This window comes from Python bivittatus, unplaced genomic scaffold (assembly GCF_059951505.1).
Source record: "Python bivittatus isolate LINGU-HERP-01145 unplaced genomic scaffold, Pbiv_v1 ctg000410_np1212, whole genome shotgun sequence".
Classification (NCBI taxonomy): domain Eukaryota; kingdom Metazoa; phylum Chordata; class Lepidosauria; order Squamata; family Pythonidae; genus Python; species Python bivittatus.
In genome coordinates this window covers 14,510,586-14,537,935 of record NW_028277067.1, presented here as the reverse complement: position 1 = coordinate 14,537,935, position 27,350 = coordinate 14,510,586, and the positions used below count along the sequence as shown (strand labels likewise).

General features: G+C 42.3%; 2 protein-coding genes across 2 annotated transcripts; both read right to left on the bottom strand.

Moving 5' to 3' along the window:
* Window positions 1–1,216: 1,216 nt before the first annotated feature.
* On the bottom strand, window positions 1,217–10,947 carry LIN7B (lin-7 cell polarity scaffold B). The gene is made up of 6 exons (XM_007429769.4): window positions 8,549–10,947; window positions 7,892–8,010; window positions 7,090–7,161; window positions 4,309–4,518; window positions 2,888–3,051; window positions 1,217–1,737 (listed from the first exon to the last, which is right to left on the bottom strand). Exons 1-6 carry the CDS (start codon window positions 8,583–8,585, stop codon window positions 1,716–1,718), a joined length of 624 nt encoding a protein of 207 aa, XP_007429831.1. The 5' UTR covers window positions 8,586–10,947; the 3' UTR covers window positions 1,217–1,715.
* Window positions 10,948–11,092: 145 nt separating this feature from the next.
* SNRNP70 (small nuclear ribonucleoprotein U1 subunit 70) lies at window positions 11,093–23,350 on the bottom strand. Its single transcript, XM_007429768.3, has 10 exons — window positions 23,208–23,350; window positions 22,105–22,261; window positions 21,884–21,946; window positions 21,626–21,680; window positions 21,372–21,436; window positions 20,751–20,813; window positions 19,674–19,755; window positions 13,330–13,431; window positions 12,435–12,522; window positions 11,093–11,988 (listed from the first exon to the last, which is right to left on the bottom strand). Exons 2-10 carry the CDS (start codon window positions 22,249–22,251, stop codon window positions 11,337–11,339), a joined length of 1,317 nt encoding a protein of 438 aa, XP_007429830.1. The 5' UTR covers window positions 22,252–22,261; window positions 23,208–23,350; the 3' UTR covers window positions 11,093–11,336.
* Between the last annotated feature and the right edge of the window lie 4,000 nt (window positions 23,351–27,350).

Sequence of the window (27,350 nt, the reverse complement as noted above, 5' to 3'; positions counted from 1 at the left end):
CCTGCTTGAACCAGGTCAGTTAAAGATCTAGCAGCTGCATTTACACGTGCAAAGCTTGATTAGGGCTCCTCTTGGTTAGTTTTTCATGGTTCAGCTTGGTTGGCTTGTGGTTCAATAGTGGAAGCAGAGACAGTGGGCTAATTCAGGAACTGGGTTATGGGTGCTGTAGAATGTAGTCGAGTTTGCTGAATATGACTACTAGCAGGGCGGTTTTTAATTTGTTTTCAGCGCACCACCTAAGACCAGATGTTCTATCATGTGGTAAGATCCCCCCCTACTGGTAGACAGATAAAAATCACAATTTCTCTTATCCCCCTTGCCCCATGCTTTGCTGCTCTGCCATGAAAAGGAAGGCAGAAAACCTCTGGACCTCAGCCTGATAGCAAAAGCTCTCTGTAAGCCCTTTGTTGGGCCTCTGGGGAGAAGAACATTCCCTTCCCTTGGCAGCCAATTGGGCAGGTGGAAAGAAGAGGAGGGGGCAAAAGGGAGAGCAATGAACTAGGGTGCAAAGGCAGTGAAAAGTGGGGTGGCACAAAGGGATCAAAAATAAGAGGTCACCACTTACATCCTCCTTGTGGTCCCCAAGGAATTGCCTCTGAATAAAAATCAGATTAGAATAAAATGCTGGCTGGGGAATTCTGGGAGTTGAAGTCCACACATCTTCAAGTTGCCGAGGTTGAGAAGCACTGCTTTAAACAGCTGACAAGAGAAATGGAGTGCAGATTCCATCCTAATCTCACTGGGGGAGTGGGAGCGTCTTTGTTCTTTCGTACCATAATGGGAACACCCTTCATTTATGCGTATTTCTATAGCATTTTGGATTGCAGAAGTACTCTGCAATTTCTTCCTTCATGGACTTCCACTGCAACTCTTTTAGGCACTGAGCAGTTGCTTTCTCATTTTACAGACCAGGAAATGAGGCTGAGGGACAACTAAGTGAGGTGAAACTGGTGTTTCCCATACCCACATTTGTTTGTTGTAAATGTGTATCATGTTCTAATGTGGACTGGCTAAAGGAACTTGTTTGTATTAACAACGTCACCTTAGAGACCTTGGATAATCTTCTCCCTCCAATGTTGCTGCTACTATTATTATTAGCATTAGTAGTTATATTGTTATCCCACCCTTTCCCAAGAAACTCAGCGTAACAAATATACGTTTGCTATTTTCTCCTCACAACCCTGTCATGGAGGTGAGACTGAAAGAACAATACGGACACTTACAAACTTATGAATCCAGACCATGTCTAATGCTTTATCTAGAATTACATCTCACTAGGGCTGCTTATTTAACATAATAAACTGTTCCTACACCAAAAGTGCAGCAATGGTGTCTGGAGATGGGGAAGAGATTGGATAAATGGAGGTTCTTCACCTACAATGGTGAAAAGACCTCTCAGGTTATCTCATGGAAGAATATCTTTCTCTTTCATAGCTCTGTACATCAGAGGCCAGGATGATTCTCTTGGTAGTTCTGTAACTATTGTCTCCAGCTTCACAAAGGATAGGGGCTTGCACAAATACATACCATTGTTTACACCAAACATCTTTTTAAATAAGAGGAATGTGAAGAATAAATACTGTACACTGAAGCCCACCTCCCAACAAAGGGGAGGGAACTAGATAAATATGTCTCCGCTATACAGATAAAACCATTCCAAAGGGTAAGGAGGGTGGATCAGGGTCGTCAGCTGCCCAATCAACTGTTGTGCAAATTTATCCTCGTGACTCCAAGGATCTGTGGAAATGAAAGAGAAAAAACCAACTGTGACAGCAATATGGCATGCATTCTTTGTAGACACAAGCAAGACCCAATATTAAGTGTTCCCTGTTTTCAGAGTGTATAAACTTGATGGACGTAAAGATGTGGTGTTCCGTATAACTACTCCAGCCCCTCCAGTTCTGCAGCAATGACAAGATATTATCTGGGAGGCATCAGGGACTGGTTTCAGAAGTCCCTAAGTAGATAGACAGAATTAGTTGAAATTCAGAGCCAAAATTCTCAAGAATGAATAAAAGTTTAGATTTCCACAAGGATATCTAACAGTCAGAACATCTGAAAACCTGCACTTCAGGTTTGATGCTGGAACTTGATCTGTTTAGGTCAGTATTTCTCAATCTTAACAACTTGAAGATTTGTGGACTTCAACTCCCAGAATTCCCTACCCAGCATGCTAGCTGGGGAATTCTGGGAGTTGAAGTCCACACATCTTCAAGTTCCAGCGATTGAGAAACACTGGTTTAAGTGATTACAGCATTTGGATTGCAAAGAGTTTACTTTTGTCCCAAATTGGATGTTTGGTTGATGATTCCAATGAGAGCCAAACTGGACACACCATCAACACAGCTGGCAATAGTATGAAACGCTTGTTTTAAGAAGAAAATCACAGGTATGTGGAAGAAGGGATGAGTTAAATTCAGACCCTGGCTTGGGGCTTATACGCCTCTTCTCCATCCTCTATTACAATCCTGATCTGAGTCAGGGCTCCAATCCAATTAACTGGATAGAGGAAATGAGCTCCCAAACAGCCAACTCTATTATCGAAAGGAACCTCTGAAAAGAATATGCTTTTTTCTTAGATTTCCCAGTAAACTTAAAACGGTCTTCCTGGACTGATGGACCAAAAGGTGCATTAAAAACGTCCTTCTCTTTTGAACACTTGGCTCTATAAATACTCACAAAACAGACCAACCCCTCCACAATGTTTCTGCCTTAAAAGACATCAGAATCCTCTAAGGTAGAAGCAGCACCTGGTATGTTCAAGGATGTGGGGGTTAGGGAAGAAATTCCTTGAAGCCACCAATTCTTTCTCTTGCCTCTGAAGCAGATGCTGGCAACCTGCTGGGTACCTGAGATTCTCAATACCCATTTCACAGTCCATTCTTACGAGTAACTGTTGTGTTGCTGCCGGCGTCGCGCTGTCCTCATCTTCTCAAAGCGCGCCTCCATCTCCTCAAGTACTTTGGGTGTGTAGCGCACAACCAGTTTCACTGTGCCTTGTGCTGCTTTCAGAAGCTCCACTGCCCGTTCATGTTGCTCACCCTCCACACTCTGCAAGAGGGAAGACAAAAAGGCAGGGTCATCAGGGGGAAAAAAAGTCCCGTGCTCCTCTTACAATCGTCCCAACACAAAAAGACAACTCTTCACCCCAACCTATCCCATCACTGATAGGGTCAGTGAGGAACTGCCACCTGGTCTACCTTAAATTATAAATTTATGCAAGGGGAAATTGCATTTCAGAAAAAATGCTAGGGAGAGAGGAGGGAGTTCAGATGTTCAGCCAGTAATACCTCTAAGAAGGTACTCCATTCCACCTTCTTCCATATTCAGCCAATACTTCTTTGCCAATGAGCACAGTCAGTCATCACTGAGCTGGGATTTGTGGGGGAAGGTTCTGCTACACCTTAGTTTCCCTCCTCACGAAAACAGGATTTTGGACCCCCATTCCCATCAATGCCTTCTATTAGGGCGTGTATCGTTTTGTTTTGGCTTCAGTTAACATATAGCTTCTTCTACAAATTGGTGCCCTCTAGATGTATTTCCAAGAATTCTACCAGTTTGGGGAGAATGCAGATTAGGAAAGGCAGGACATCTCAGTTACCACATGTCCTGTAATACAGACTGATGCCTTTCATAATCTACATGTGGATTTTATCACCATCTCACATCATAAATTATTTTTCCTATGCATAAACCCACTCATATTCTTAATAATTGCTTTAAAAATATCATACCTTTTAAAAGCTATTTATCCCGTATAGAGGTTCTGCTCATTCAGATGCTCTCAAATTGTTAACTGGTCTCTACCTATTAAATCCCAAGCTTAGCGTAAGCATGGGACATCTTGGAGCAGTTGTCAGTACTACAAAACCTCGGCAAATCTCACCACACCTATCCTGAGCCCACATTTAATTATTTTTTCCAGCACTCTAAGTGTGAAGAGAGGCTGGACCTGGGGGAGCTGCCTTTTTAATTTCCCCAATGAAGCATTATGCCAAGGCATGATGGGAAATTAAAATGGTAGCTTATCATTTTCCACAGTGGCCTGAAGCAATTCTGGTAGAATGGTAGGAAATTAAAATTTCCCCATTCCCAGATTACCTGATACTGCCTTCTACTAGGTAAGACCAGCAGAAAGCACACACCCCTCTATTTGCTGAAAGACACTTTGTCTGCCTAACACACTTGGGGTTTACCATACCCTGGAATCAGGAAGTGGACAGTCAAGTCCCACCATACCACGCACACCTCAACATCTCTACCATGCAGACACAGAAGGTCCTGTGTCTCCCCTCACCCAATACCCACCACACCATTGACAGACAGCAGTTGATCTCCACGCTTCAGCCCACCATGGCGATCAGCAACACCCCCTGGGATGATGCGGGAAATATAGATGGGGGAGTTCTGCTCCTTGCCCCCCATGATGTTAAAGCCCAGGCCCTCATCTGTCTTCGGCAGCTCCACCACCCGGGGGTGCGCGTGGCCCTCACTGGCTGCAAAGGCCGCCACTGTTGCCTGCAGACACGAAGGAAAGAGCAGGAGACTCCAAGTCAACATACCGAACGGTACAAGGTTCAAGAGGTACAAACTCTAGTTCTGATGCTGCAAACAAATCTCCGGGTGGAAACTGTGTTCAGAAGTTACTTTTTTGCCTGGTATCACAATCTGGCACATAGCTCTGGTGTGTAGTATGACTATTAGTGAGCTTCTAATGAAAAATATTGTAAGGCTATAAATCTAAAATGTGCCCACTCCTGTTTTAGGCTATCCTACCCAACCCTATTCATTTCAGTCTCTATCAGCAATGGCGAGCCTTTTGAGCTCAACGTGTCAAAAATTCAGAAAATTCCTAACTTGATTCTGCTGGCATGTCATACACACACACCCCCGAACAAAAGAGAAACAATTCTTTACGTATTCATTTATTTTAAAAAAATGCAGTCCAATCATGTGTGGTGCTATGTATATTATACAAAGAAATGTCAAATAATTACAAAAATGAAATATGAGTAAAACAAATTCAGTTTCTTTGGTAACTCAAACAAGGAGAATAGCTGTCGGGTATTGGTGAACGTTGGCGTGTCACCCAAAATGTTGTGGCATGTCACCTTTGGCACGTGTGTCACAGGTTTGCCATCACTAGTCTATACTGAAATATGGTTTCCTTTAGCTCTATAATGCCAAATAGCCCCTTTTGTACTTAATCCAAATTGGATGCATTTGTTAATGTTTTACATATGCCGGTTTTACCTCCATCTCCCTGTCCCCTCTGTGTTACATAGGCGCATGGGGAGGGGAGGAATCAGGATGGCAACTGCAATCACGGAATCAAAGCTCTGTGTCTTTTTCAAGGTGTGTCACAAGTGCAACACACCTAAAAAAGCAGTGAGGCTTTGATTGCATGGCTGCTGCCACCATATCTGTTTTATTTTATTTTATATTATTTTTAAAAAGAACCAGAAAGCAGGGGAAGGAGGGGAAGGAGAAGAAAAAAGAAATAGAGAGTAATTTATAAGCATTAGGTAACAGTTTACAAAATGTTCGGAAAAAGGCAAAACATTCCTCTATTCATCTACTGGTAACATTAAATTAAGACAATATACTGTATCATCACGTATCAATTTGACGATTTAAGAACTTTTCTTTCTCATCCTGCAGTCATCCCCCAGTCACATCCCTTAGTTTGGAAACTTGCAGATACAGACTTAGTTTAGAATTATTTTTATTGATATTATGTAACCCCTTCTGGGAATGTTTTTGGCAGAAAAGCGGGGGAGCTATAAATGAATGACTATAAAGGGGATACTCTATATCCCTGTCCCTTTCTGAAGATAAGTTTTAAGGAATGTGAGACTCTGTTTCTCACAATAGGTATACTTCTGTTCCTTCTTTAGTTAATACCACACTGAAAAGTTTTTGCCCTTTATTCCCCAGAATATATATATACTCAGCAGGATGAGGTACTACCAATGATCTTAGCTTCCATGATACTCTTTTGAAAACATCATTCTGTTTTGTGGACCACAGATTCCCCCGATTTTTAAAATCATGTTTCAAAAATTCCTAAGCCACCTTTCATCCCAATGAATCCCCAAACATTTGACCAAGATGTGAATAAATATTAATTATGCTGAACATAATGAAGTAGTGACTAGAAAGCCAAGAGGCAGATATAATAACAACAGTAATAATACAAAGCAGGCACAAGCATTGTTTGCATTCCAAATGCTATAAAAATTAAGTCATAAGCAGGTATCTTACACACAGATATTAATGCCAGGCGTACTTCCGTTTGGAAGGAGCTGCAAAGCCATGGCATCACCCCCACCCCCAAAACTATCCTCTTTGTAGACATTGGGCCTGTGCAGCACTTCAGATTTAAAGACAAAAGGGTGCTTTGGAGCATGCAGGGGTAGGCAGGTAACACCTGTCTGAAACCAAACACCCCTTTTCTCAGGATGTGCTGCAGCTGCGGAGGGCAGACAGATGCTACGTGACTGCCCCCCATGTCCCAAAACACTTTTCTGCTTTCGAATCCAAGTCATTACACAACCCTGGTAGATACTGAAACCTTAAAAGGAGGCCAATGGATGGATCTCTGCAGAGCAGTGGTTCTCAACCTCAGCCATCTTAAGATGTGTGGACTTCAACTCCCAGAATTCCCCAGCCAGCATGCTAGCTAGGGAATTCTGGGAGTTGAAGTCCACACATCTTAAACTTGCTGAGGTTGAGAAACACTGCTGTAGAGGATCTTAAGGCACTGCAGGCCATGACTAGCGGTGCTTCTTCAGAGTTTTGGATTATAACTCCTATAACCTCTGACAGCATCCCGTTCTGGTCACAATATGTAGTGCAAGGTGTCTGGAGAGCATTGGGTTGCCTGTCATTCTGGAGAACAAGAGAATGCAAATCAAAAGTAATAGGGTGTGAGGAGATGCAGATTTGAAGGAGAAAATGTGATCTGGAAATGTGACATGGCACCTGTCAGCAACAACTTAAAGCAGCTATGTTTTTTCCTGGATTCACAGCGGGCAAGGCACAGATCCAGCCCTACGTGGTAGCACAATAACAGGCTTGTTGTATTACCTTAGCAGTGGCATGTGCCCGAATTTCAGGACTTCCCGAGATATCCAGAGTGTCATACAGCTGCTCGTAAACCTGTCCAGAGATACAAGAGATGACAGGGGGATTTTTAGCATGGCAAAACTATGCAGAATTCAAGATCCAGATAGGTGCTACAGATAATAAAAGGAAACAGGGGAGACAAAAGAAATCAGAAAATCAGAAATAACTAACAGAAGAGAAACGGAAGAGGTTAACTAAAATCCCAGGAGAGGATCCGATGCAGAACAGCAGAGGAAAAAAGGCTGAAATTGTGGTAGGGGGGTGGACTGAAAGAAGAATCCTACCATGACATGAATTACGCAAACTATGCAATTACCAGAAATTACATGTTGGGAGGTGATGAAGAATTGTGACTGGGGTGCTGGGAAATGAGGGGAGGACCCTCAGCACAACTGCTATGTGTTTTGTAATGTAGCAGTCTACACCCAGACAAATCAGATACATTCTGCCCTTAACATGGGCCCAGTTCATGTGCGATAAGGCGATGGCTAGGTTCCCACAAAATACTGAACCAAAGATTTCCCAACCATCTTTTGGCCCAGCCTAAGCACAGGGTGGAAACCCAGTCAATGCTTGTACTAAATGCATTCTGCAGGACCATCACTCTAACTATAATCTTTACCTCCTGCCCCTAGCCCCCCAAATATTTTTCTATAGGAGTTCACCCCTGAACTGGGAAAAAATGGTTAAAAACAAACAGAGATGTGGAAGAGAGGTGAAGAAAGGAAGGGCAGCTTAAATGGGACAAACTTCTCAGTCTCACCTCCCGTATGGCACAGCAGAATTTGCTCTGTAGCACCCTCTGAAGGGCTTGCAATTTCTGGGGGGGCACCTCCCCACTGCGCTGCAGCCGCTCCAGCAATTCGACCGCCCGAGCCACATCTACAAAAAAGGGAACAGGGGACCGCGCGTCCCAGAGGGCATTTGGGACCGGCCGCAAGGCGAGTGGAGGAAGAGCGTAACCCGCCCGCGGCCTCCGGTTTCGCCGTTCCAGAGACCTGCTTCTCGCTACCTAAGAAAGGGGGAGAGCAGGAAAAACCCCGGCCGGACGACCAGCATCTGCCCTGTTTTCCCGGGAACCGTTCAGCTCTTCTCGACGGGAGCCGTGGCCAGAAAGGGAACCCAGCAGCCACAACCTCCATGTTCTAGCAGGAAGCAACGCACACCCGCGCCTTCCCATCCCTGATCTTCTGCCGTCGAACCGCGCGTCGACTCTTATGTCACCACCCCTCCCTCCAGATACCCCAGAAGTCTCCAGATGCGGCGCGGGGGCTGCTGATTCCAACCGTGCCCGCATCCTCCCCCCCCCCCCCGCTCCGCTCCAAAAGCTTCCCTGGCGCCTCTCTCCGGGCCACAAGGCATATTCGCCGCGAACCTCCGTTCCGCGGCAACCTTCCTCCATCCTTCTTCCCAGCCTTACCTCGCTCCAGCCCCAGAGGCTCCGCCAGCGCTGCCATCTTCACGCCCGAGAACCCCACCGCCGCCTCGCACGTCAAAGCGGAAGGGTGGGAAGTGCGTGTAGGATTTTGCAAGCCGGCACGCAGCCCTGCCCCCGGGCTACTGGTGCGCGTGTCTGCCTGGGCACGTGTGCTAAGGCCCCGCTTCCCGGGCGCTGCTCAAGCCAGGTAGGAGCCTCTTCCGTTGCCCCCCCCCAAAAAAGAAAAAAAAGAATGGAGTTACGAAGTCCTGCAGCTCTTAGATGGAAGTTCGAGCTCAGAGAAGCAAAGGGCCACCAGTTTAAGCCAAACCTACGCCTCCTCCGCAATTTGGCTTAGAGCCGACGATGCATAAGCAGCAGGTGCCGATTTTTCCAGCAAACGTAAAATGGACTCCATCGTTGAACGTGCCTGGAATCACTGGATGAATCTTTACATAAGCAAAATATACCCATCGTGCCTGCCCCGTGACATCAAAGCAAGCAAGGCTTTTATTTTGTAGGCATAGCAGCGACTGACAACTGCGGGACTCGGGAGGAATTCGCGTGACATCCTGGCATAAATTAGTCTCTTGTACAAATGTTTATTCTAATTTAGAAGTTTATCGAAGTAACCTGCCTTGACTTGTAAGCAAGTACTTTGATATTTCATTGTTTGCAGTTTAATTATGCAACAGTACAGTGTTTTGCAAAACCATCTCAGTAAAGGACAGCACTTGGCCAACCTTATCTGAGCTTGGCCGGTAAGCAGGGTCCAGCCCAATTAGAACTGGGAAGGGATTTTTCCAGGAAGAACCCAGGCTGCAGACTAGACTGGGAAATTTAAAACAAGCATGCACGCACACACACACACTTAGGAAAGCAATGGCAAATCACTTCCCTATTGATACAGGAAAAACCCAACATGTGTTCCCAACTCACCAGGAGTCAAGATCAGGTTGAAGGAGCTCTACCTTTAGTAGAACATCAGTAACATGTATCAGACACTATGGGTTAACCATGCAAACTTTTACATAAACATCACGCAAAAGTATGCATGAGTAAACAAATCAAGATGCGAGAAATAAAAACATCACGGTGGTGCAGTGATGGGAGTCACAGAATTGGATTCAGTTGTGATAGAGGTCATGAGATAACTTTAATCCAGTAAATTTCAGCTTAAAAATCTAACCCTATTATGAGAAAATAGCTCAGGTGTGAACCAACAGAGCTTCCCATCAGCCTCTGTGTATGTTTCTCTCAACGCACCCTTCTGCTGTACCATTCTCATTTTTCCTCCAGGCCCAAATTTCATCCAGGTGCTGTATTTGGTTTGCCAAATTTTGCTTGCAAGAGCCTGCCCTTCAATTAAATCACACTGGTGTAACTATTTAGTGAAATGAGCCATGAACTCCCTTTCAATACTGGGTGTTATACAAGTGGGAGCAGAGAAGCTGAGGGTTCGGAAGTATAACCTAAGCTAAACATTCTATATACTTCTCTTGTCTTCAGTAAAAATGGATTTTGCTCTTGGGGGTTTTTTTTCCTGCTGTAGTAATTCAATTCTGGCAGTTTTTCAGCCTGCACCAAACGAAAACCTGGGTTTTAGTTTTCAGCTACCAATACAAGCAGACACGTTCACTGGTGATTTCACGGGAACCAAGATATCCAAAAAAACGTTGCCAAGAAAACTGCATGTTCTTGTTCATGTAGTCATCAGGAGTCAAGATTGACTTGAAGGCATTATATTCAAGGTATTAAATGCAGTGTTTTGTTTCCCCAAGAATCTTTCACTTCATAATTAGAGAAGAAGTTTCTAGGCTTTGTGACTTCAACAACGTACTTGAAAATGCAGACACTCTCAAAATTTTAGATACCAGAAGGGTAGTTAACCATGCCTAGTAGCTGAAAATAAATATATAGTATAATTTCTTGTGCCTCCCTTGCCTAAGCATTCATTGAGCAAGGTAAAATGGGTTTTAAATACAGAATTAGGTAAAATAAGTTCTAAAAATGCACTCAATTCAAATTGTGAGATGCAACCTTTCTCTTTCATTGCTGACCTTGAAACTGTTATTTCTTCTGTCTCTGAATAAATGTAACCCCACCTAAATGTTCCCTTTAGTATCATTTCCCACATTGGTCAAATGCAGGTAAACCAAGCTGACCTTGGTGCACCTTGATGAAGTTTGCTCATGTTCTTCCTCAATCCACAAAGCCATTCTCCAAATTGATGGAAAGCAAATGCTCCAAATCTATTTGTACCACTTGGTCTTTTCACCCCCATTCTTCCCCCATAACCAGTAACTACAACATACAATTGACCTTTTTCATTACCTTTCGATCCTTTTCCATTTGCTGCTTCCTCCTCCAGTCTCCCTCTGCCTCCTCATAGCACCACGAGCAAAAATCTGGATCGCTGATTATCAGTATGTTTCAGCAGCAATTAGTTTGGCATGTAATTCAATACCTTCTAAGGGAGTTCTCACTATCAGTCTAGAATCAGGCAAAGCGCATCTTCAAACATGCCAGTCCCATATACATTTCACATGAAGAAGAAAACATTTAACACTTTATTCTTGTTTAAACAAAAATATCCAAATACACAAGGGACTGGTGGAAAGTTACATGTTAAGAAGAAATGGGGTGGGACAGGCAGACCTGAAACACCCTTCTAAACAAAACCAGTTAAAAAAGTTACCTCAACTGGTTGACAGGGGCCTCATTGGCTAGCAGCCTGGGAAGCAGAGCCTCACCTGGCTAGACACCTGGGAAAAGGAAGAGTCTCCATTCATCACTCCAGTGGGGGCTCCATCATGTATCCATTTTCAGTAGATAAGTAACCATCAGCCGACTGCATGGATTCTTGGTCCAGGAACATATCCTGACTGGTTTCCTCCAACGCTTCTCCCATCCCATTGTCCTGCCCCCTGTCCTCCCGTTTTTCTCCACCCCGCTCAGCCCTGTCACGCTTGTGCTCGCGGTCACGGTCCCTATCTCGATCCCTATCACGGCGACGTTCTCTGTCACGATCCCTGTCTCTGTCTTTGTCACGATGACTACGTCGACGGTCCCTCTCTCTCTCCCTATCCCTATCCCGGTCCCTCTCTCTACCTTTCTCTTCCCCTTCAGGCTTCACCTCTATCCCATCTACACCAATCTCGCCAAGAGTAGCCTCATCAGGCTGGGCCTCTCCCACTTCTGGCAATTCCTCCTTCTTGTCTCTGTCCCGATCCCGATCCCTCTTGCGGTCTCTAGAACGACTGCGACGCTTGCGTTCCCGGTCTTTATCTTTGCTGCGTTCCCGGCTGCGCTTCCGCTCCTCTTTCTCTCGACTCCGTGTTCGCCTCCTGCGCTCTCGGGATCGGCTGCGACGGCGTTCCCGCTCCTTGTCCCGGTCTCGGCTGCGGTCTCGGCGATCACGTTCACGTTCACGGTCCCTATCCCTGAGAGAGCCAAGATAAAGTGAGCATCAGACAAGTAGAATGAAAAAACTAGCAGTCTGAGCACATAGTATTGACAATACAATCTGGTTTTTTTCATCAAGAAAAGTAATTTCCCTTATGATCAAAAGGTTTCAAATGGAATCACAAAGATACTATCCTTCTAAGAACCTTCAAAAAAATACTATCTATCCATCCAATCTGTACATTTTTTTTAACCAAATAAAAGACATTCTGCTACAATTAAGAATCTTCAAATTTTAAGTATCAGAAGATTCACTATCAGCTTTCTGGATCCTCTAACACACAACTGGAATTGTATAAATTTTTGAAAGAGTAATCAGTTAATTCTTCTGTTGCTTCTAGAAGGAAACAGAATTAACACTCGTTAAGATCTGGAATGATGGCAGAAACATCATTCTACGTTATCCACATATAATTTAGCTTACCGTTCATCATATCGAGAAGTGTCATCCCGACCTGAATGTCTTATATTTACATCAGCACCTCCCCGTCGAGTACCACCGAGACCGCCACCTGCAAATGAAAAGAAAAACTTGTTTCCAGTTGTATTCTGTCTTTGGAAGTTGGCCTCTTTGGAATTTGATAAAACGAGTAGAAAAAATAATTCTCATGTCGGCAGTTTTCCTTACTCAGCTTAGTTTAACTTAGGCATGTTGTGAAAACAGCTCATCAGAAGTTCAAATTCAGCCTATTCAAAGCACCTGAATTATACATGCAATAGAAATAATTTCTCTTGCAAAGCAGGGGAAAAAGTTAAGAAAAGGGAATCCTATTTAACACAGAAGAATCAGGAGCACTGAAAATAGCATTTTGTTAACATAATGGTTCATGTATAATGCTAAGCCATAATAGAGTTTGTTTTTGTTTAGTATGAAGTGCCAACCCATTCATGACTTGTGGTAAGTAAAACCCAGGCTATTACAACTTATTCAATAAAGCACAGTTTAAATCATAGCTTAATATTGTGTGAATGCATCACGGAGTTAGATGATATCCTCAAAGTACCTTTAATTAGCTTAACAAAAGCCTATTTAGAATGCATCATATACCTGGGTTAAATCTACTAATAATGAGATGCAAATTTTCCTCTTTAGAAAAAAATGTAACTCCCCTGCCCTTCAATTTACTGAACCTCACTTAGCTCTCTTCTAGACATGGTCCCCCTTTAGTAAACGTGAACAACTTAACTGTGGGAGGCTGAACTGCACACAATATGTAGTATAATTATAATCCAGTATAATTCAGAACCTTAAAAACGATGGCCTTTATAATCCAATTATTAAAGCAGGTGTTTGATATAATGCTTTTCCACATGCTTACCAAGTCTACGTGGGCGCCATCCCTTCACCGTCCGGCCTCTCTCTACATCCACTAGCACTCGCCTGCCATCAATTTTTTTCCCATCGGCGTGCTTGTATGCCGCTGCAACAGATTAGGAGGAATATCCAGGGGAAAGGGAAGGGCAAATGGAATTGCCATTATCTACAGTGTACATAAACAAGCCCACCCTCCCCCAAAGACTAATCATATGGAAAGGATTCGGACACGCAGCTCCTATGGCCCCAATGATTCCTTGGGTGAGGGATTGCTCCACACCTGCCTTGGGAAATCTTGCCTCAAGTTTTCTAGAACAAAACCTGAATAGAGTGCTTGCCCGGGACAAAATCTACATTATTGCAGAATAAAGGAACCAGCAAAGACATCTCAAGAGTAACCTGGCCACAACAGCTATAAATCCCTCAAGTTGTGGAGCAAGCCCAGTTCCATCCCATAACGCAACCCCCCTTAGCCTCTGCTGCAAAAAAAAAGAAATGTTATTGAGCAGTCAAGACAGTCACATTACATTCATCACTTGCCCAGAGGGAAAAAGTCTGGGTAAAAACAATTCCTCCATCCCAGTCCTCCCAGCTCACTTTAGGGTGGGCCAGGATCTCCTGCTCCTTCAATAGTATCCCCAACCAGCCAGTCCCAAAAAAGCTAGGCCAAATCCCTCGCCCAAAGCGAGAGCTCCTGTGGTTAAACTAAACAACTGAAAAACAGGTTAAGGAAAAGGGGAAGTGAAAAGGGAGACAGAATTTTCTTCTGTTACAGTGGTAGTGGAAGGTTTGACTGGAAAGAAAAGAGAACAGGCACAAAAAATAGAGTAAGAATCCTCAGTGGAACTGGCTGGTCCCCTCCCTTACGAGATCCAACCCACTTTAACCTTCTATACCACCCTTGTCACTGTCACCCAATTGCAAATCTCTAGGATATTTTTAGGGAAGGGAAATATTCTGAAGCAACTTGCTAAAGGAAGGGTAGGTAGGGCGAGCACAGCTAATATGTAATAAGGAAATAAAAGCATTTACCTGGAGAAACTACTTACAAAACCATTGCAACTTTTAACTCCTCAAACTCACTGCATCGGGCTGCTAGCGCTGGGGCCCGAGGCGCAGCTCCCCCCTGCCCGGCGCCCCCGGCTGGGGCGGTATTTTGGGTTTTGCATTTTAGCTGCTGAGCCGACCTTCCCTGCCTTACCTGTCTCAGCAGCAGAAGTCGGACACTCAGATCCCCACCCCGGCCAGCCCCTGCCCAGTTCCCCCATTCTCAACCCATTTTCCAAACTAGGTAAAATCTTTTATTAAGAGCTTAGGCACTCTTTATCCTTTTAGGGGTCCTCACAAGCCTTGGGAGTCCAACACTACAGCCCCAAAACTACTGAAGCCATTTATATGTGGCAATGAATTGCAAGTGTGACAAAAGGCCACACAATTAAGTACTAGATAAAATTAAATCTCCAACCCAGGCGTTTCAGAAATGTTTCTTTTAAAGAAAAAAACAGCTTTCAACTTCAGATAACTAAGAAAATGTAGCAATGTTTGGCTACCAAAATGCTGGTAGCCTTGAGAAATGGCCATAATGATTCTTTAACTTTATTTTTTTGTTTGTTTTGGTGGGGGATTTTTTTTAGGAAATTAAAATGTAATGGCTTAATTAAAATGTCAGGGACTAGAAAGAGGACAGTGTTCGTACAAAATTGCAAGGGAAATATTTGTGGTTGTGTTTAAAAACCCACAAATTTTTAACAAGTAACAAAGTTTGCAACGTCATACACATACTGGAGGAAAATCAACTCATGGGGACATACAAAAGGAATACGAGAGAACTTCTCTCCTCAGTGTGTGCAGAGAAATAATGCAGAAATGTTCTCCCCCATCTCCTCTGAGGGGATGGTAATTCTCATAGAAATGGGTTCTAGTGTCTAGACGTGCAGTCAGAAAAAGTATTAGTTCAGAAAAATATTTAACAACTACCAGTTTTGAGTAAAGGGCTTGATGAAAATAAATACTAACTCTAACTTCTTACCACTGAGAACATTTTCACCTTGTCTGGTTTACTCAGGCAAGCTTTTTTAAAATCCAAAAGTCCAGAAAGCAGTTTCTTTGATGAGGGATGCATTTTCCAACAGTCTGCCATCCTCCCTCCTCCGTTAAAAAAAGGGAATTTTGAAAAATGGGATTTGACAGAATCGTCATCACCAAACTGTGTCCCATAGCAAAGATGTCACTCTGGGCTTTGAAGCCACCCATCAGGCTGAGAATCAGTCAAGTTTGGATGTTGGACACGATGATACACCATCATCTCTTACAAACAAAGTTAGTCTCATGGCTCCTCTCCAGACAGGGTAGCCAGACCAGAGTCACTACTCCACATATTCGCCACCATTTTATTGTAGAAAGGAGACGAAGCTGGGCCTTTTCCAATGAAGAGGTCAGTCCGAGGCAAGAAGAGTTGCAGCATGCTTACCTGAAACCACCCTCTGTACTGAATCTTACCTTCTAGGACATGTTATAAAGCAGAATGGGCCTATCATAAGAACCTCCTGATTTTTTTCAGAGCTTCAAAGACTTCTGATGGGATATGAACAACACCATGTGGAATGTTGGGGGGGGGGCAACTCATCTGGACCTATTCTCTGATATACAATTAGGCCTGAAAAGTTATTTTCAAAGCCGTTATATTCTACTAATGCCAGTAAATTTACCATTCATAGCTTCCAAATACCAAATTGGAGCCTCAAATTACTCTCTTATCTGAGAGGTCAGCCACCTGACTTCCAAAGAATGAGCTGAAACATTCACTTTTAATACAGAAATCCCATCCGAAGAGGGAAATTCTTATAATTCTTCCAATTTCCATATGCTTATATGTAAGTACCAAGAGGGAGAAATAACAAGGGATTTCCACTGGTTATACTTCTTTTGTGTATTTTTATTGGAAGGCATATTTTATGAGAACAAATAAATATGCAAGAAGTACATGATCTTTTTTAGGGAGATCTTAAATGACAGGACTCACATATTTTTCAGAATTAGCATAGCTAGTTCTCTGATCTGAATAAGGAAAGTTATAGAATTGAAAGGTTGCATGAGGACTTAGTTTTTAGATAATGCCTCAAGGGACCAATGTAAATTGATCACACTACATGACTTACAGCTCAATGCTAAAATCACAGATAGCTGTTTTGTTTGCCAATATGAGACCCAAGGATAAGACTTATCATTTATTCCCCTAGATTCAGAGGCCAGTAACTAATTTTCAGGGGAAAATATTGGATTAATTATCTTAACTCAAACAGTGCCTCAATACAAGACTAAAGTGAAGAATGCTTCTCAGTCTTGAGTTCACCAAGAAGTTTGTCTTACACTGCTGCTTTGGACAGTCTAGATCAGTCTTCCCAAGTGGTCCCCAACAATAGGGACTACAACATCTATCATTCCCAAAGAGAATATTCTGGGAATAATAAGAACTGTAATCTAATATATCCAGAACACTTAAGGCTGGGAAAGGCCTCTCTAGATACAGTACTGACTTGGAAAAGATAAGCTGATAATGGCCCCATTTAATTCCTACATTTTAAAATCCAAAATTCCAATGATAGAAGTTATCTAATAGAAATATCCTTACAACTACAAATTCAGGGAGGCCAAAGAAGTCCTGAATGTTAGCCATGAGCTTTTCTTAACCTTCCTAGCTATAGCCTCCTTCAGACAGAATTGAAAGCTCCGAATGCTACACAATTGAAAGAGCTAAGCTAAAGAAGCCAGACAGAAAAAAAAAAGATACAAGAAAAAACAGCAAGAAATGTGTGATGTGTCTGAAATGCCCTCTCTACCAGTATTCAGGAACCCAGCAACAGTGGTATAGTTGCCTGCTTTCATGTGGAAACCCTTATTTCAGGGGAACAATGAGTTAGAATCTCTGTTGAGACAGACATCCCAACCACGTCCCACTTCAAGGTTCATTATGGCCTTGGCAAGCCATACCAGGGGTAGCTAGAAAAAATCCGCCTACTTAGCTTTGTGCCCCAAGTTAGACTAACAGTACAAATGCCCGTTAATTTACTAACTAAAAGCAGAGCTCAAATATCCTCAGTGTTGCTTCCTATCAGCTGAAAGTTCAGGAGCACATGCAAAAATAGACACTCCCTCCTAAGAAACACATATTAGCTACTCAGTGTATTTTAGGATTATTTACCAGAGATTATCTATCCCTGGTTTAACCTAACATAGGCTACATCTGCTCCACTAAAATATCTGCATTTTCCTACAGAGAGGTAAAGAATTTTCTAAATACAAAATCCAAAGAATAAAACATGCAACTAGGCCTTCTCAAACTCAAGTAATCCAGTAACTGGAAAGAGTGTTTCCATTATTTAAGTACAACTTTAACTTTTAAATTCAAGAACAGATTGCAGGAACATGTTCACTCAAACCAGATATCCCTTATACAGTGTACAAATAAACGCCCACAGATGGCTGCCAACTTCCATTTAAATTAATCGCTGCCCTTCAGACCCAGGTTATTGTCAGCCATTCTCCCAGGTAATTAGTGTTTCTATAAGAATAGCAAAATTAAGAGCCAGGTGCAAAAACTCCATAGTTTTGCCTTGTTTTTAAAATGATAAAGTGAAAGGAGATTTTTGCTTTGTGCAAATAGCAGACAAAATATGCAACCATGTTAACCCAGGACAGCACTACAGAAACTCTGCTATTTCTTTATTATGGAGATGCACCTTTAGTGGCTTCAAATGATCAGGTAAATGCTAAATTACAGTGCTATTGTCTTATATTTTATGTGTTTTGAAATAATTAACCATGTTCTAGTTTTTGTCTTTGTTTTTCCAAAGAACACGAACCCAGTCAGATAGGAACTCTATCTCACGTTTACAGGACTATTTTGTGGACCTTACATTAAAACCTTGTCATACAACGTTTAAATTTACATAGTTTAACATGGACACAATCCAATTAGAATTTATGATTAAGAGGAAATATTTATTTGGGATTAGGCAATATGAAAATGTATCTGTTACTCTACCAGTTTTATATGCTACAGAAAGAAAATATTATGATTCTTCTGAAACAGATTCTGCCTATTTCTCTCCACAGGTTGCCAATTTAGGTCCACAGATTATAAAGACTATAAAATGGTACATGTGTGACTTAAGGAGGGAGGATTCACTCAGGATATTTGAGCTATACTAAAAATGGCTGGCCTGTTGTTCCCTCCCTCTCCATTTAATTCAGGCTGTAAAATGTAGAGCTAACATTAGAGCACGAGGAACCTATTTCTTTTTCTCCTTCTACACAGCAAGAGAGTTGTACAGAAACCAAAAGAGAAATAGATTCCTTCCTTTCTTCCTTCCCTCCACCCCCAACTAAGCCATATTATCTAGCATCTGCCTTTGACCTGGCTTGTGTATAGAAGTGTGTTGGGTACTGAGGTTCTTACCAATTATACAAACCCTTATACCAACCATACAATGAGATGTTGTAAAGGGGAAGCATAAGGATCAGCTGCAAGCCAGCAGTGGCAATAGCCATCAGAAAGGTGGCTGCAGTGACAATAAGAACACAGAATTAATACACCCCGCTCACAACAGCCTCTCAACAACAGCATCTTTTCAAAACACAACTTCAGGTCAAAGTTACACTTGCTTCAGAAGAAGAACTTCTTCATAGCATTCATTCTCCCTCTTTAAAAATTTAACATAAAAGAATGGGCAACAGTTCAGAGGGTGGGGGCAACTATTCCTGGGACCCATAATGCAAGCAGTAACTCTAGCCTGCCCCAAAAGATGCTGGCATGACTAGTTGCCCACCCTTAGCCTACAGGGATCCATCCCAAACACATGGGAATTTAGGGGATAAAGAGAGGAACTGTTGCCTGTTACTTTAGCACACACATTACATTTGCGGCACCCCAGCTACGTTAATTTGATTTTCCGAAACTAGGTAAAGAATGAAAGGGATGCTCCCAAGAGAAACAGCTGACCTAGAATAAACTGAGAGTCCCAATACAATATCATCCGAGAATTACAAAGTCTGCTAAGAGAAAGGGATAAAAACTTCCTTCCTTTTAGACTACATTGTTGATCTGATTATAAAGATCCCTTGAAAAACTATCTGAGCTACATTAACGGAACTTGGGTGCTCGCCAAACCAAGCCAGGCTCCCCCACTCTGTACTTACCTGTTGGGGGAAAACCCAAGCCCTCAAATAACTTAAGGGCTTAAAATAGTTAAGGGATGTTTATAAAACACATGCTTTTATAATAAAAAGTTAATTTAGATTAAAATATACATACAGAAAAGGTTAAAATCATCCCATAAAAGGACTTACAGTGCATGTCACGTTCATGTTCGTATTCAATGAAGGCGTAGCCACGTGGCTTGCCGGAGTGCTTATTGTACACCATGTAGATCTAGAAAGGAATAATTAAGCAGGTATACAGGTTCAGGGTTGGGGTCCATACAGCAGTCTTACGTTTTTCAGCTTGAGGGTCATATTGGGCTTCATATGGCTCACTGAAAATTATACTCCAATATAAGAGATGCCTTTTATTTTTTTCTACCTTTATTATTTACATTTTGATAATTTTGCAGGGGTTTGTAATAGCAAAATGCTACAAAATGTTTTGTTTCTGAAAGGTCTGGAGGTGGTATTAAAGAGGCAAACTGAATAAGTGTCTTTTTAAAATGTTTTACTTCTTATATTTTAAGGAATGTTTAAAGACATGTTTGAGTTCAATGTATGCCTTACACTCATTTTGCCTCTCAGCCATGAACAAATCTTAAAAAAAAAAAAAACAACCCAACCTACTGTTTTTACATCCCTGTCTGACAACATCTAATAATCCCCGTTTGAGTTCAACAACAAAAAAAACCCACTTTGAAGAATCCCATCACAGAGATTACCAGTCAAATGGAAAAAAAAGATCAGCATCCTTTTTTATGCTGCTCTTGGCTGATATTATTATGATGTATCTGGGTAAGCTTTTCCACAGGAAGATTCCTTATGATATGAATATGATTGTTCCCCATCCCCCAGTTTTATTTATGTTGTATAATCAGTCATTCTGGTTGCAACTATAAAACTTCAATTGGTCTAATAAAGGTATTGCCTTTGCAAATTTTAGATTTTTGAGATATGGACCCCAAACTACACTGTATCATCTTATTTTACATTTCTTCTGAAATTTCTAAAATAAGTATATTTTTATATGAAAAAAACTATATGAAAACACAAATTCCTTCCCTTAGAGAGCAAAAACAAGGATGTTAAATGGTAAACAGGAATATCATATCAACCTAGACTATAAAGAGTACAAAAAGATGCACTGAAAATAGGGCAACCCCCCCCTTCCATTGTGAAGATAGTTTAGATCAGCCCTCCCCAAAACCTAATATTCTCACTCACTCTTTTGATGGGTCCATAGACTTCAAACTCTCGCCTCAACTTGGACTCTGTTGTATCATAGTTCTGGAAAGTAAATAGGAAGCTAAATAAGAACAAAAGCAGAGATAACAGTAATGGAAAACCAAAGACGCATCTCTCTAGGATTACTAAAGCAGCTAGCTGATTCAGCTGGCACCTCAATAGCTCTTGTGAACAAACATTATTAGTTTATATACAATAAGCAGGATGTGGGCGAAACCTCAGCATGTACGTTCTCTACCTACTGGAATGGAAGGAAGCCCCTTTTCACCCCAGCAATTATGCTCTCCCAACCACCACCATCAAATTCTTTCTTGGAAAGTTGACAAATTTGGGCATGGGATTGGGGAAGTAGTAGGATTAAGCTTATTCTGTCCTTGAGCAATCTCAGTTGCATTGGGTTTCCAAATAGCGACAAAACAGCAACCCTTCCCCATTTCCCAGCAAGTGATCAGCTAGGCTGCATGGTACAGGGAGTAGTGATATCTGGAGCTCCAGAGCTCACCAAGAGTGTAATCAAGGGCTGCATGGGGCCAGCAAGCTGTTTACATGCGTTTTAACCCAAGCACTGATAGGAGAAAAAGGAAATAGGAAATAACTTACAACTCTGGCCACAAAAAGTGTCTTAAAGGCATCTCCTTGAGCATTGGGATCATTATGTGGATCCCCTAAATGAAAGGATAATGAATCAGATTAGAGAAGAAATGAAGAAAAACATACCTCTTCTACTTCCCTATTTGTTTTTTCACAAATGTGGTGCCATGTCTCATCTTTAATTAATGGGGCTATCATTAACTTCAAGTTAATGATAAAAAGTTTCCATTCCTTTTCACAGCTTGCTACTATGTCTCACTTACACATCTTCAATTCACTTTCAACCTCTTGCTGTCGGCGTTCAATCTTCTCTCGCCTCTGCAATGAAAGGGACCAAGGAAACATAAGGAATGCTTATCTTGTTTTTCAGTGTATCCCCATGAAGGACAATTGTTGGAATCTTACAAGGGCCACCTCTTCAACATACTTAATTCTTAATTCTACTTAATTCTTTCTGTTTTAGAACCTTGGATCAGAGCAAATACTGATATACCTCACATTTAGCTTTGTGCTACACATACCTTCCGTTCCATCCGTTCCTCCCTTGTCTCTGCACGAGTGGGTGGGGGAGCATCACGTGGGTCCTGAAAGAGAAGCTCATTTGTAATAACTCTAAATATTTAATTAAGAGAGAAAGTGTTGAGAGTAATTGCTACAACAGCCATTCTGATTCTACAAGCATTAGCTAATGTCCCAGTAAGTAACAAGCCAAAGTTAGTCAAACCAATACTACTGCACCTACCTCAAACTCACGGATGTAGGGAGCAATACCACTGTAAGGCTGATTGTGATGTTTCTCATGGGGCAATTTCTCCAAAGGAGGCAGATAGGGTATAGGATCACGGGGTGCAAATAGTGCTAACAAATTTGGGGGCAGGAACTGTGTCATCTTGAAAATCCTATCAGGCAAGGGGGAAAAAATTCAGGCAGTTTGAAAAAAGACCAACAGTGGATAATCCTAGATGTTATCAGCATGGAAGCCATAAAACATACTTAATTTTTAAGCAACAATAATCACATCTGTCTGCAACAGGGTAAAAAGTCAACTTGACTAACATATTTTGCAGGAAGTCTCCAGTTTAAATCTTGTTGCTACTCACACAGAAGACAGAATCCTGAAAGTTCTATTTTTCCAAATGGCAAGTGGACAATTGTTTTTCTTCAGTACTCCATCATATATAAACTACTTGAAAGAAGCTCCAGCAGGATGGTTCAAATCAGACTGTTCTCTACAGTGCGACTGGCCAGCTTCTAAAAAGTGGCACTCCCTCCAACAATCTGAATTGCTACAACCCACTGTACCACCTCAGCATTCAAGCCCCTGGTTCCACCCATGGGCTAACTCGTCTTCAGAGGCTCTCCACTATCCACTCCGTTCTCGTCCGCAACCTCGACCCCGCAGTGACAACGGCGGGGGGGGTGTCAAGCCCACGACGCCTCCTGTTGCAAGAAGGTAATGCGCGCGAAGAGCGTGGAACTCAGCAGCGCGTGCTTTTTATTGTTGTGGCTGCTGCCGCTGCTGTTATCCCAGCAGCCCTCGGACCTCTCACTCCCTCTGACGTGCGCGTGCAGAGACCTCTCCCACCCACCCCCTTTCTTCTCCCACAACCTCAAGCTCGCCTCACCCCCTCCTCCTCTCTTCGGTGGCAGGCCTTCCCCCCTCTTCCCCAGAAGATCTTGCGCAAAATCACCGCCCTCAGATCACCCTCTACCGGCAACAATCCCCCCCCCCCGGCCTTGCTATTCCCAAGCAGCGCCTTTTCTCTACCCCGCACGAATGAGTCAGAAAGCGGCCTTCTCCCGCTTCTCACGAAACAACGCCCCGCGCGCGCTTCCCGCACGCACTTTCGGTCTCACTAGCCGTGGCGACCGTCCGTGATCTCCGTCCGCTGTTCGGCGCCTCCCGCCGCCTCAGGCTGGGCCTACTGGGCGCGCACTCTGCGCATGCTTGGATCGATGCCCCATCACCACGCTTGAATCCTTACGCTCCGGTTCTTGATTTGTTGCCGTCGACTGATCAATCCGCGCAAGGTTTTTTTTATTGGAAGGGTCGGAACGTAGTTCCCGTGCCGAGCGTGGAAAGCGTCTGAAGAGGAAATAGTCTGTCTCAGTACACTATTTTGGTCTGTAGATGCAACTACGTATGCTAGTCAGCGGCGGTAAAGGATTGATCCGAACATGTCAGAATTGGGCACTGATTCAGTGCTGGCAACAGGAAATCCTGTGTAACTTTCCCGAGGTTTGATTTGTAGTTGGCAACCAAAGCAAGAAAACCCCTGGGATTGGGGGGGGGGGGGGGAAGGTACGCTGGTCCAGGAGGACAGCAAAAATGCAGGCAGTACCTTTATTAACAGCGTTAGCCAAAATGTTACAGAAGTATGAGTTTGCATTAATATTTCTGTAGTAAGAAATACTAATCAAGGGAGGCAAATGCTGCCCTGATCCGGTGCTTTCCCGTTGTGTTGGATCCCGGATTCCCAGCCAGCCGCAGAAGGTTGCCTTGAATTGTTCCACGTCAGGGTTCAGGTTTAAAGGCTTGCCAGTTTTTTACAATGATGTATTTACGAACATGCAGGTCTGACAGGCTTATTTTTTGTCCCCTTGTGGCAGAGTCTGGAAGAGCATTAGCTCTGGCTCCTGCAGTTTTGTGTGAATTGACCCTATGACTTATACTGGGAGAGCTCGGTTATGGTGCTGGTTAGTGGCAGCATTGGGTTGCCTTTGTTGAAGGAAAAAGCCCAAGTGGCTTTGCCTTGAATTACAAGATTTGGGGGGAACACTGAATGCTGACGGGGACGAATATCTCATTTTCCCATCGGATTTAGTACAAAGAAGTAGAAGCTAGTAGTTTGTATCAGGACAGTATATAGCAAAATGTTTTCCAGTCTCCCTCTTACCTATTAAAGAAAGAGGGGGTGAGAAAGCTTAAAGTTGTGGACTGTAAACTGGTGCACAACTGGTTGGGAAAAATATGCTGAGTGAAGGAGAATCTGCTTTTTAGTAAGATTGAATTTGTTATTTTAGATTGCAACACTAGTAATAAATACACTATGCTTTCACATAGCATTTTATAAGCGTGGGATAGTTGGCACTGAAACATTTTCCTAAATCTTCAGAAGTCCACGTAAATGCTGTATTCTGTGTATCTTTGTAAAGAGGCAGGTGCTTTGTGGTAATGGTTCTCAAAAGTGGACATGATATGTTATTGCTATATATTATTGCTATCCTCTCCATAATGTTTTAGTGTTACTTGCTCTTTCACAGTACTGCATAAACTCTATATCCATATATGTATTAAGCATATACGAGACCAGTTCTGTAAATATATCAATTATACGTTCAGTTTAGGGAAAGAAAGAGAGGAACTAAGGAGGTATGGAACAGAACAGATCGAGTGAAGTAGACATCACCATGAGAACAGAAATAAAAAAGAAAAGAGGAAAGGCTGCACAAGGCTTTTAAAGGTAAATGCCAATTAGAAAGGTAAAGTCTCCTTCAAGTCAAAACGCCTGTTGTCTTCAAGGATATGCATAGTTTGCCACTTTTTGTAATTGCTTTCAACTTCTCAGCCTAGCCTACTGTTTTGGTATTCCTTAGTGATATCTTAGTTTGGAAGCATTCAGCTTATAGTAGCTTTATTAACTGCACAAAGCCATAGAGGAAAGATTTTTTTGCCTGGCAGCAGGTGGCACTGTTAGCCAACTAGCAGGAAGAAATTTGTTTGGGTAAAGCATGGGGCATACATACTTGGAGCAGTAATTGTTTTTCAAAGCCTAATGAGGATATGAAAAATCTGCTGTCCTTGCAAATTGTAAAAATAATGTTGAGATACTACCTATCTCTTAAGAATCCCTTATGCAAGTTAAGTATTAGGTCATAAACCAGGCGGAAAAATAGTTCGTAAATGCTAACTCTGAACACAGTCCTATGATAACCAAAGGTGCCACACTAAACACAGAGTGTTAAGGATTGAAAGCATGTATAAGTCACAGTCCTGAGCCCAACAACACATTTTTATATAAATAGGAACCACATGCAAGAGCATAATGTAAAGAAACCTGGAGATGAGCATGAGCTATGGTATTGCTGTGACTTAACAAACCATCCACGGTATTTCACAAGTTGCACAAAGAAGCAAAGTCAGCAGATAAAAGGCAAGGCCTCCCTTCCGTGATAGTGGGTAGTCAGAAAAAGTAGATAGGATCCAGAGAGCACACAAGTGGCCCTCATTTGAAACTGGGGAACAGCACACGTTATGCTTTACAGTTCCCTCAAAGGTTATAGTGAAACCAATGGGGAGCAGGGGCAGAAGTAGTTTAAAAACAGCTACAGTGAACTCAACCAAAAGCTTGTTGATGTTTTTTAAAAAAAGATATTTTCAGCTTGCAGAAAATCCAGAAATGAGAGTTCTAGGTAAGCTATACATTTCTTCTTCTGACATGATGACTGGGACTGATGGACATAATTAGGCACTGCAAATATCCAGATGGTCTTTAAATGAGAATTTTTTGTGTCTGCTGTCATTTAGAGATCATCCAGGTTTTGCAGCCCAGATACGGTATGCCTAGTTGTAATATAAGCATCCAGAAGGTACTAAGCTTAAGGTTGATACAGAACCTTGGAAAGCTATGTAGTGAGGCACTAAGTACCCCGATTGTCATCCTGCAGTATAAATTAAAAATGTTGATTCTGTGAAAAGAGACAAAGGAACATCAAATGTAGAGAAAATTCTAGAAATTTAGGGCCCAAATTCACGCAAGGCCTGTTTTCTCTAGGTAGTATTGCATCTGGCAAATCAGCATCAGCTGGTCAAAAATACCTAAGCTTATTTTCATAAACAGTGAAATGTTCTAGAGAATAGGTCTATTCCAATTTCTGTGGTTCCGTGGCCTTTCATTGGGGAAATAGTCTTCATCGTTAAATTCTCACATTGGAAAAAAAGTTGGAAAAGGCTCAGAAGTCTCAAGAGGAATGGCTTTTCCCCATGTGGGGGAAATGCTCTTGGGTAAATTGATTTCTAATTTAACTAGGAATGTTTCTGAATGTAATTCCACAACTGAAGCATACATGCTGTGACTCAAGCTTCCTCCAGCTTCTCTCAGTCTCAAGCAGAAGAACAGGGTTTTGGAACAAAAGCAGCAAGATTTCCCTAACCCTTCTCCCTCTGTGAGGAAAAACGGTTTTCCTTTTCCTTTTAAAATCAGGCAGAAATTACTGAATGGGAGGCTGGAAAAAGTAGGATTTAATATCTCCCCTCAACCTCAGTTTAAGCTGGAATTTGCAGGAAGCAGGATTTTCCAGGTAACAAAATTGGTACAAGGTAACTCTGATCCAAAGGTGGTCTGTTCTCTAGAGAAGGAGAGAAAATTAGCTAAGAACAATGCTAAGTTTAATTTCTGTGTCTGCTAGTTAATGCTTTATTGTTTCTGGTATTTATGGTCTTCATACATGCTCACTAAATGGTTGACTTCTTTCTGGAACTTAGCACTATTTTACGTCAGAGTTGAGTTTATATTAGAAGTAGGTCTATCTTCTTGGGATCCAGCAGCAGCGATGGTGGTAAAAAAAAAAAAAAAAAGTCAAGTTGGCGGTTGTAACAGCATGATCAAAGTCCTGTCCCTTTTGTACATGTGCATATAAAGGGACTGGGTGTTGATCACACTGCTACAACCATCATGTTGACTTTTTTTACCTCCCCTGACAACATTGTTGTAATCTGCTCTGAGCCTTATCTTGTCCTTTGTACAATTCTTTTAAGCTAATGTTGTGATTTGAATAGCCGTATATTCTGTCTTTTACCATCAAATATTTTTCTTGCAACTACTGTACTTAAATTAAAAAAAAAAACTGAAAAGGTATTTTTCCATTTTCTCTTTTCCTTTTTTTTTTTAAAATAAAATCTATTTTATTTATACTTTGTGAGACTGATCAGGCCCCAAAGAGGGGCCTGATTTCCTTAGTCACATGCTTCAGCACTACAGGCCCAGG

Excerpts from the sequence above, each read along its gene's own strand:
- SNRNP70 (XM_007429768.3), bottom strand. The coding sequence starts at position 22,251 with ATGACACAGTTCCTGCCCCCAAATTTGTTAGCACTATTTGCACCCCGT. Across the intron at positions 21,947-22,104 it reads CCTACATCCGTGAGTTTGAG|GACCCACGTGATGCTCCCCC; the intron begins GTAGGTGCAGTA and ends CTTCTCTTTCAG. Across the intron at positions 21,437-21,625 it reads TGAAAGTGAATTGAAGATGT|GGGATCCACATAATGATCCC; the intron begins GTAAGTGAGACA and ends CCTTTCATTTAG.
- LIN7B (XM_007429769.4), bottom strand. The coding sequence starts at position 8,585 with ATGGCAGCGCTGGCGGAGCCTCTGGGGCTGGAGCGAG. Across the intron at positions 8,011-8,548 it reads GCCTCTGGGGCTGGAGCGAG|ATGTGGCTCGGGCGGTCGAA; the intron begins GTAAGGCTGGGA and ends CCTTTTTTGTAG. Across the intron at positions 7,162-7,891 it reads TCTGCTGTGCCATACGGGAG|GTTTACGAGCAGCTGTATGA; the intron begins GTGAGACTGAGA and ends ATCTCTGGACAG.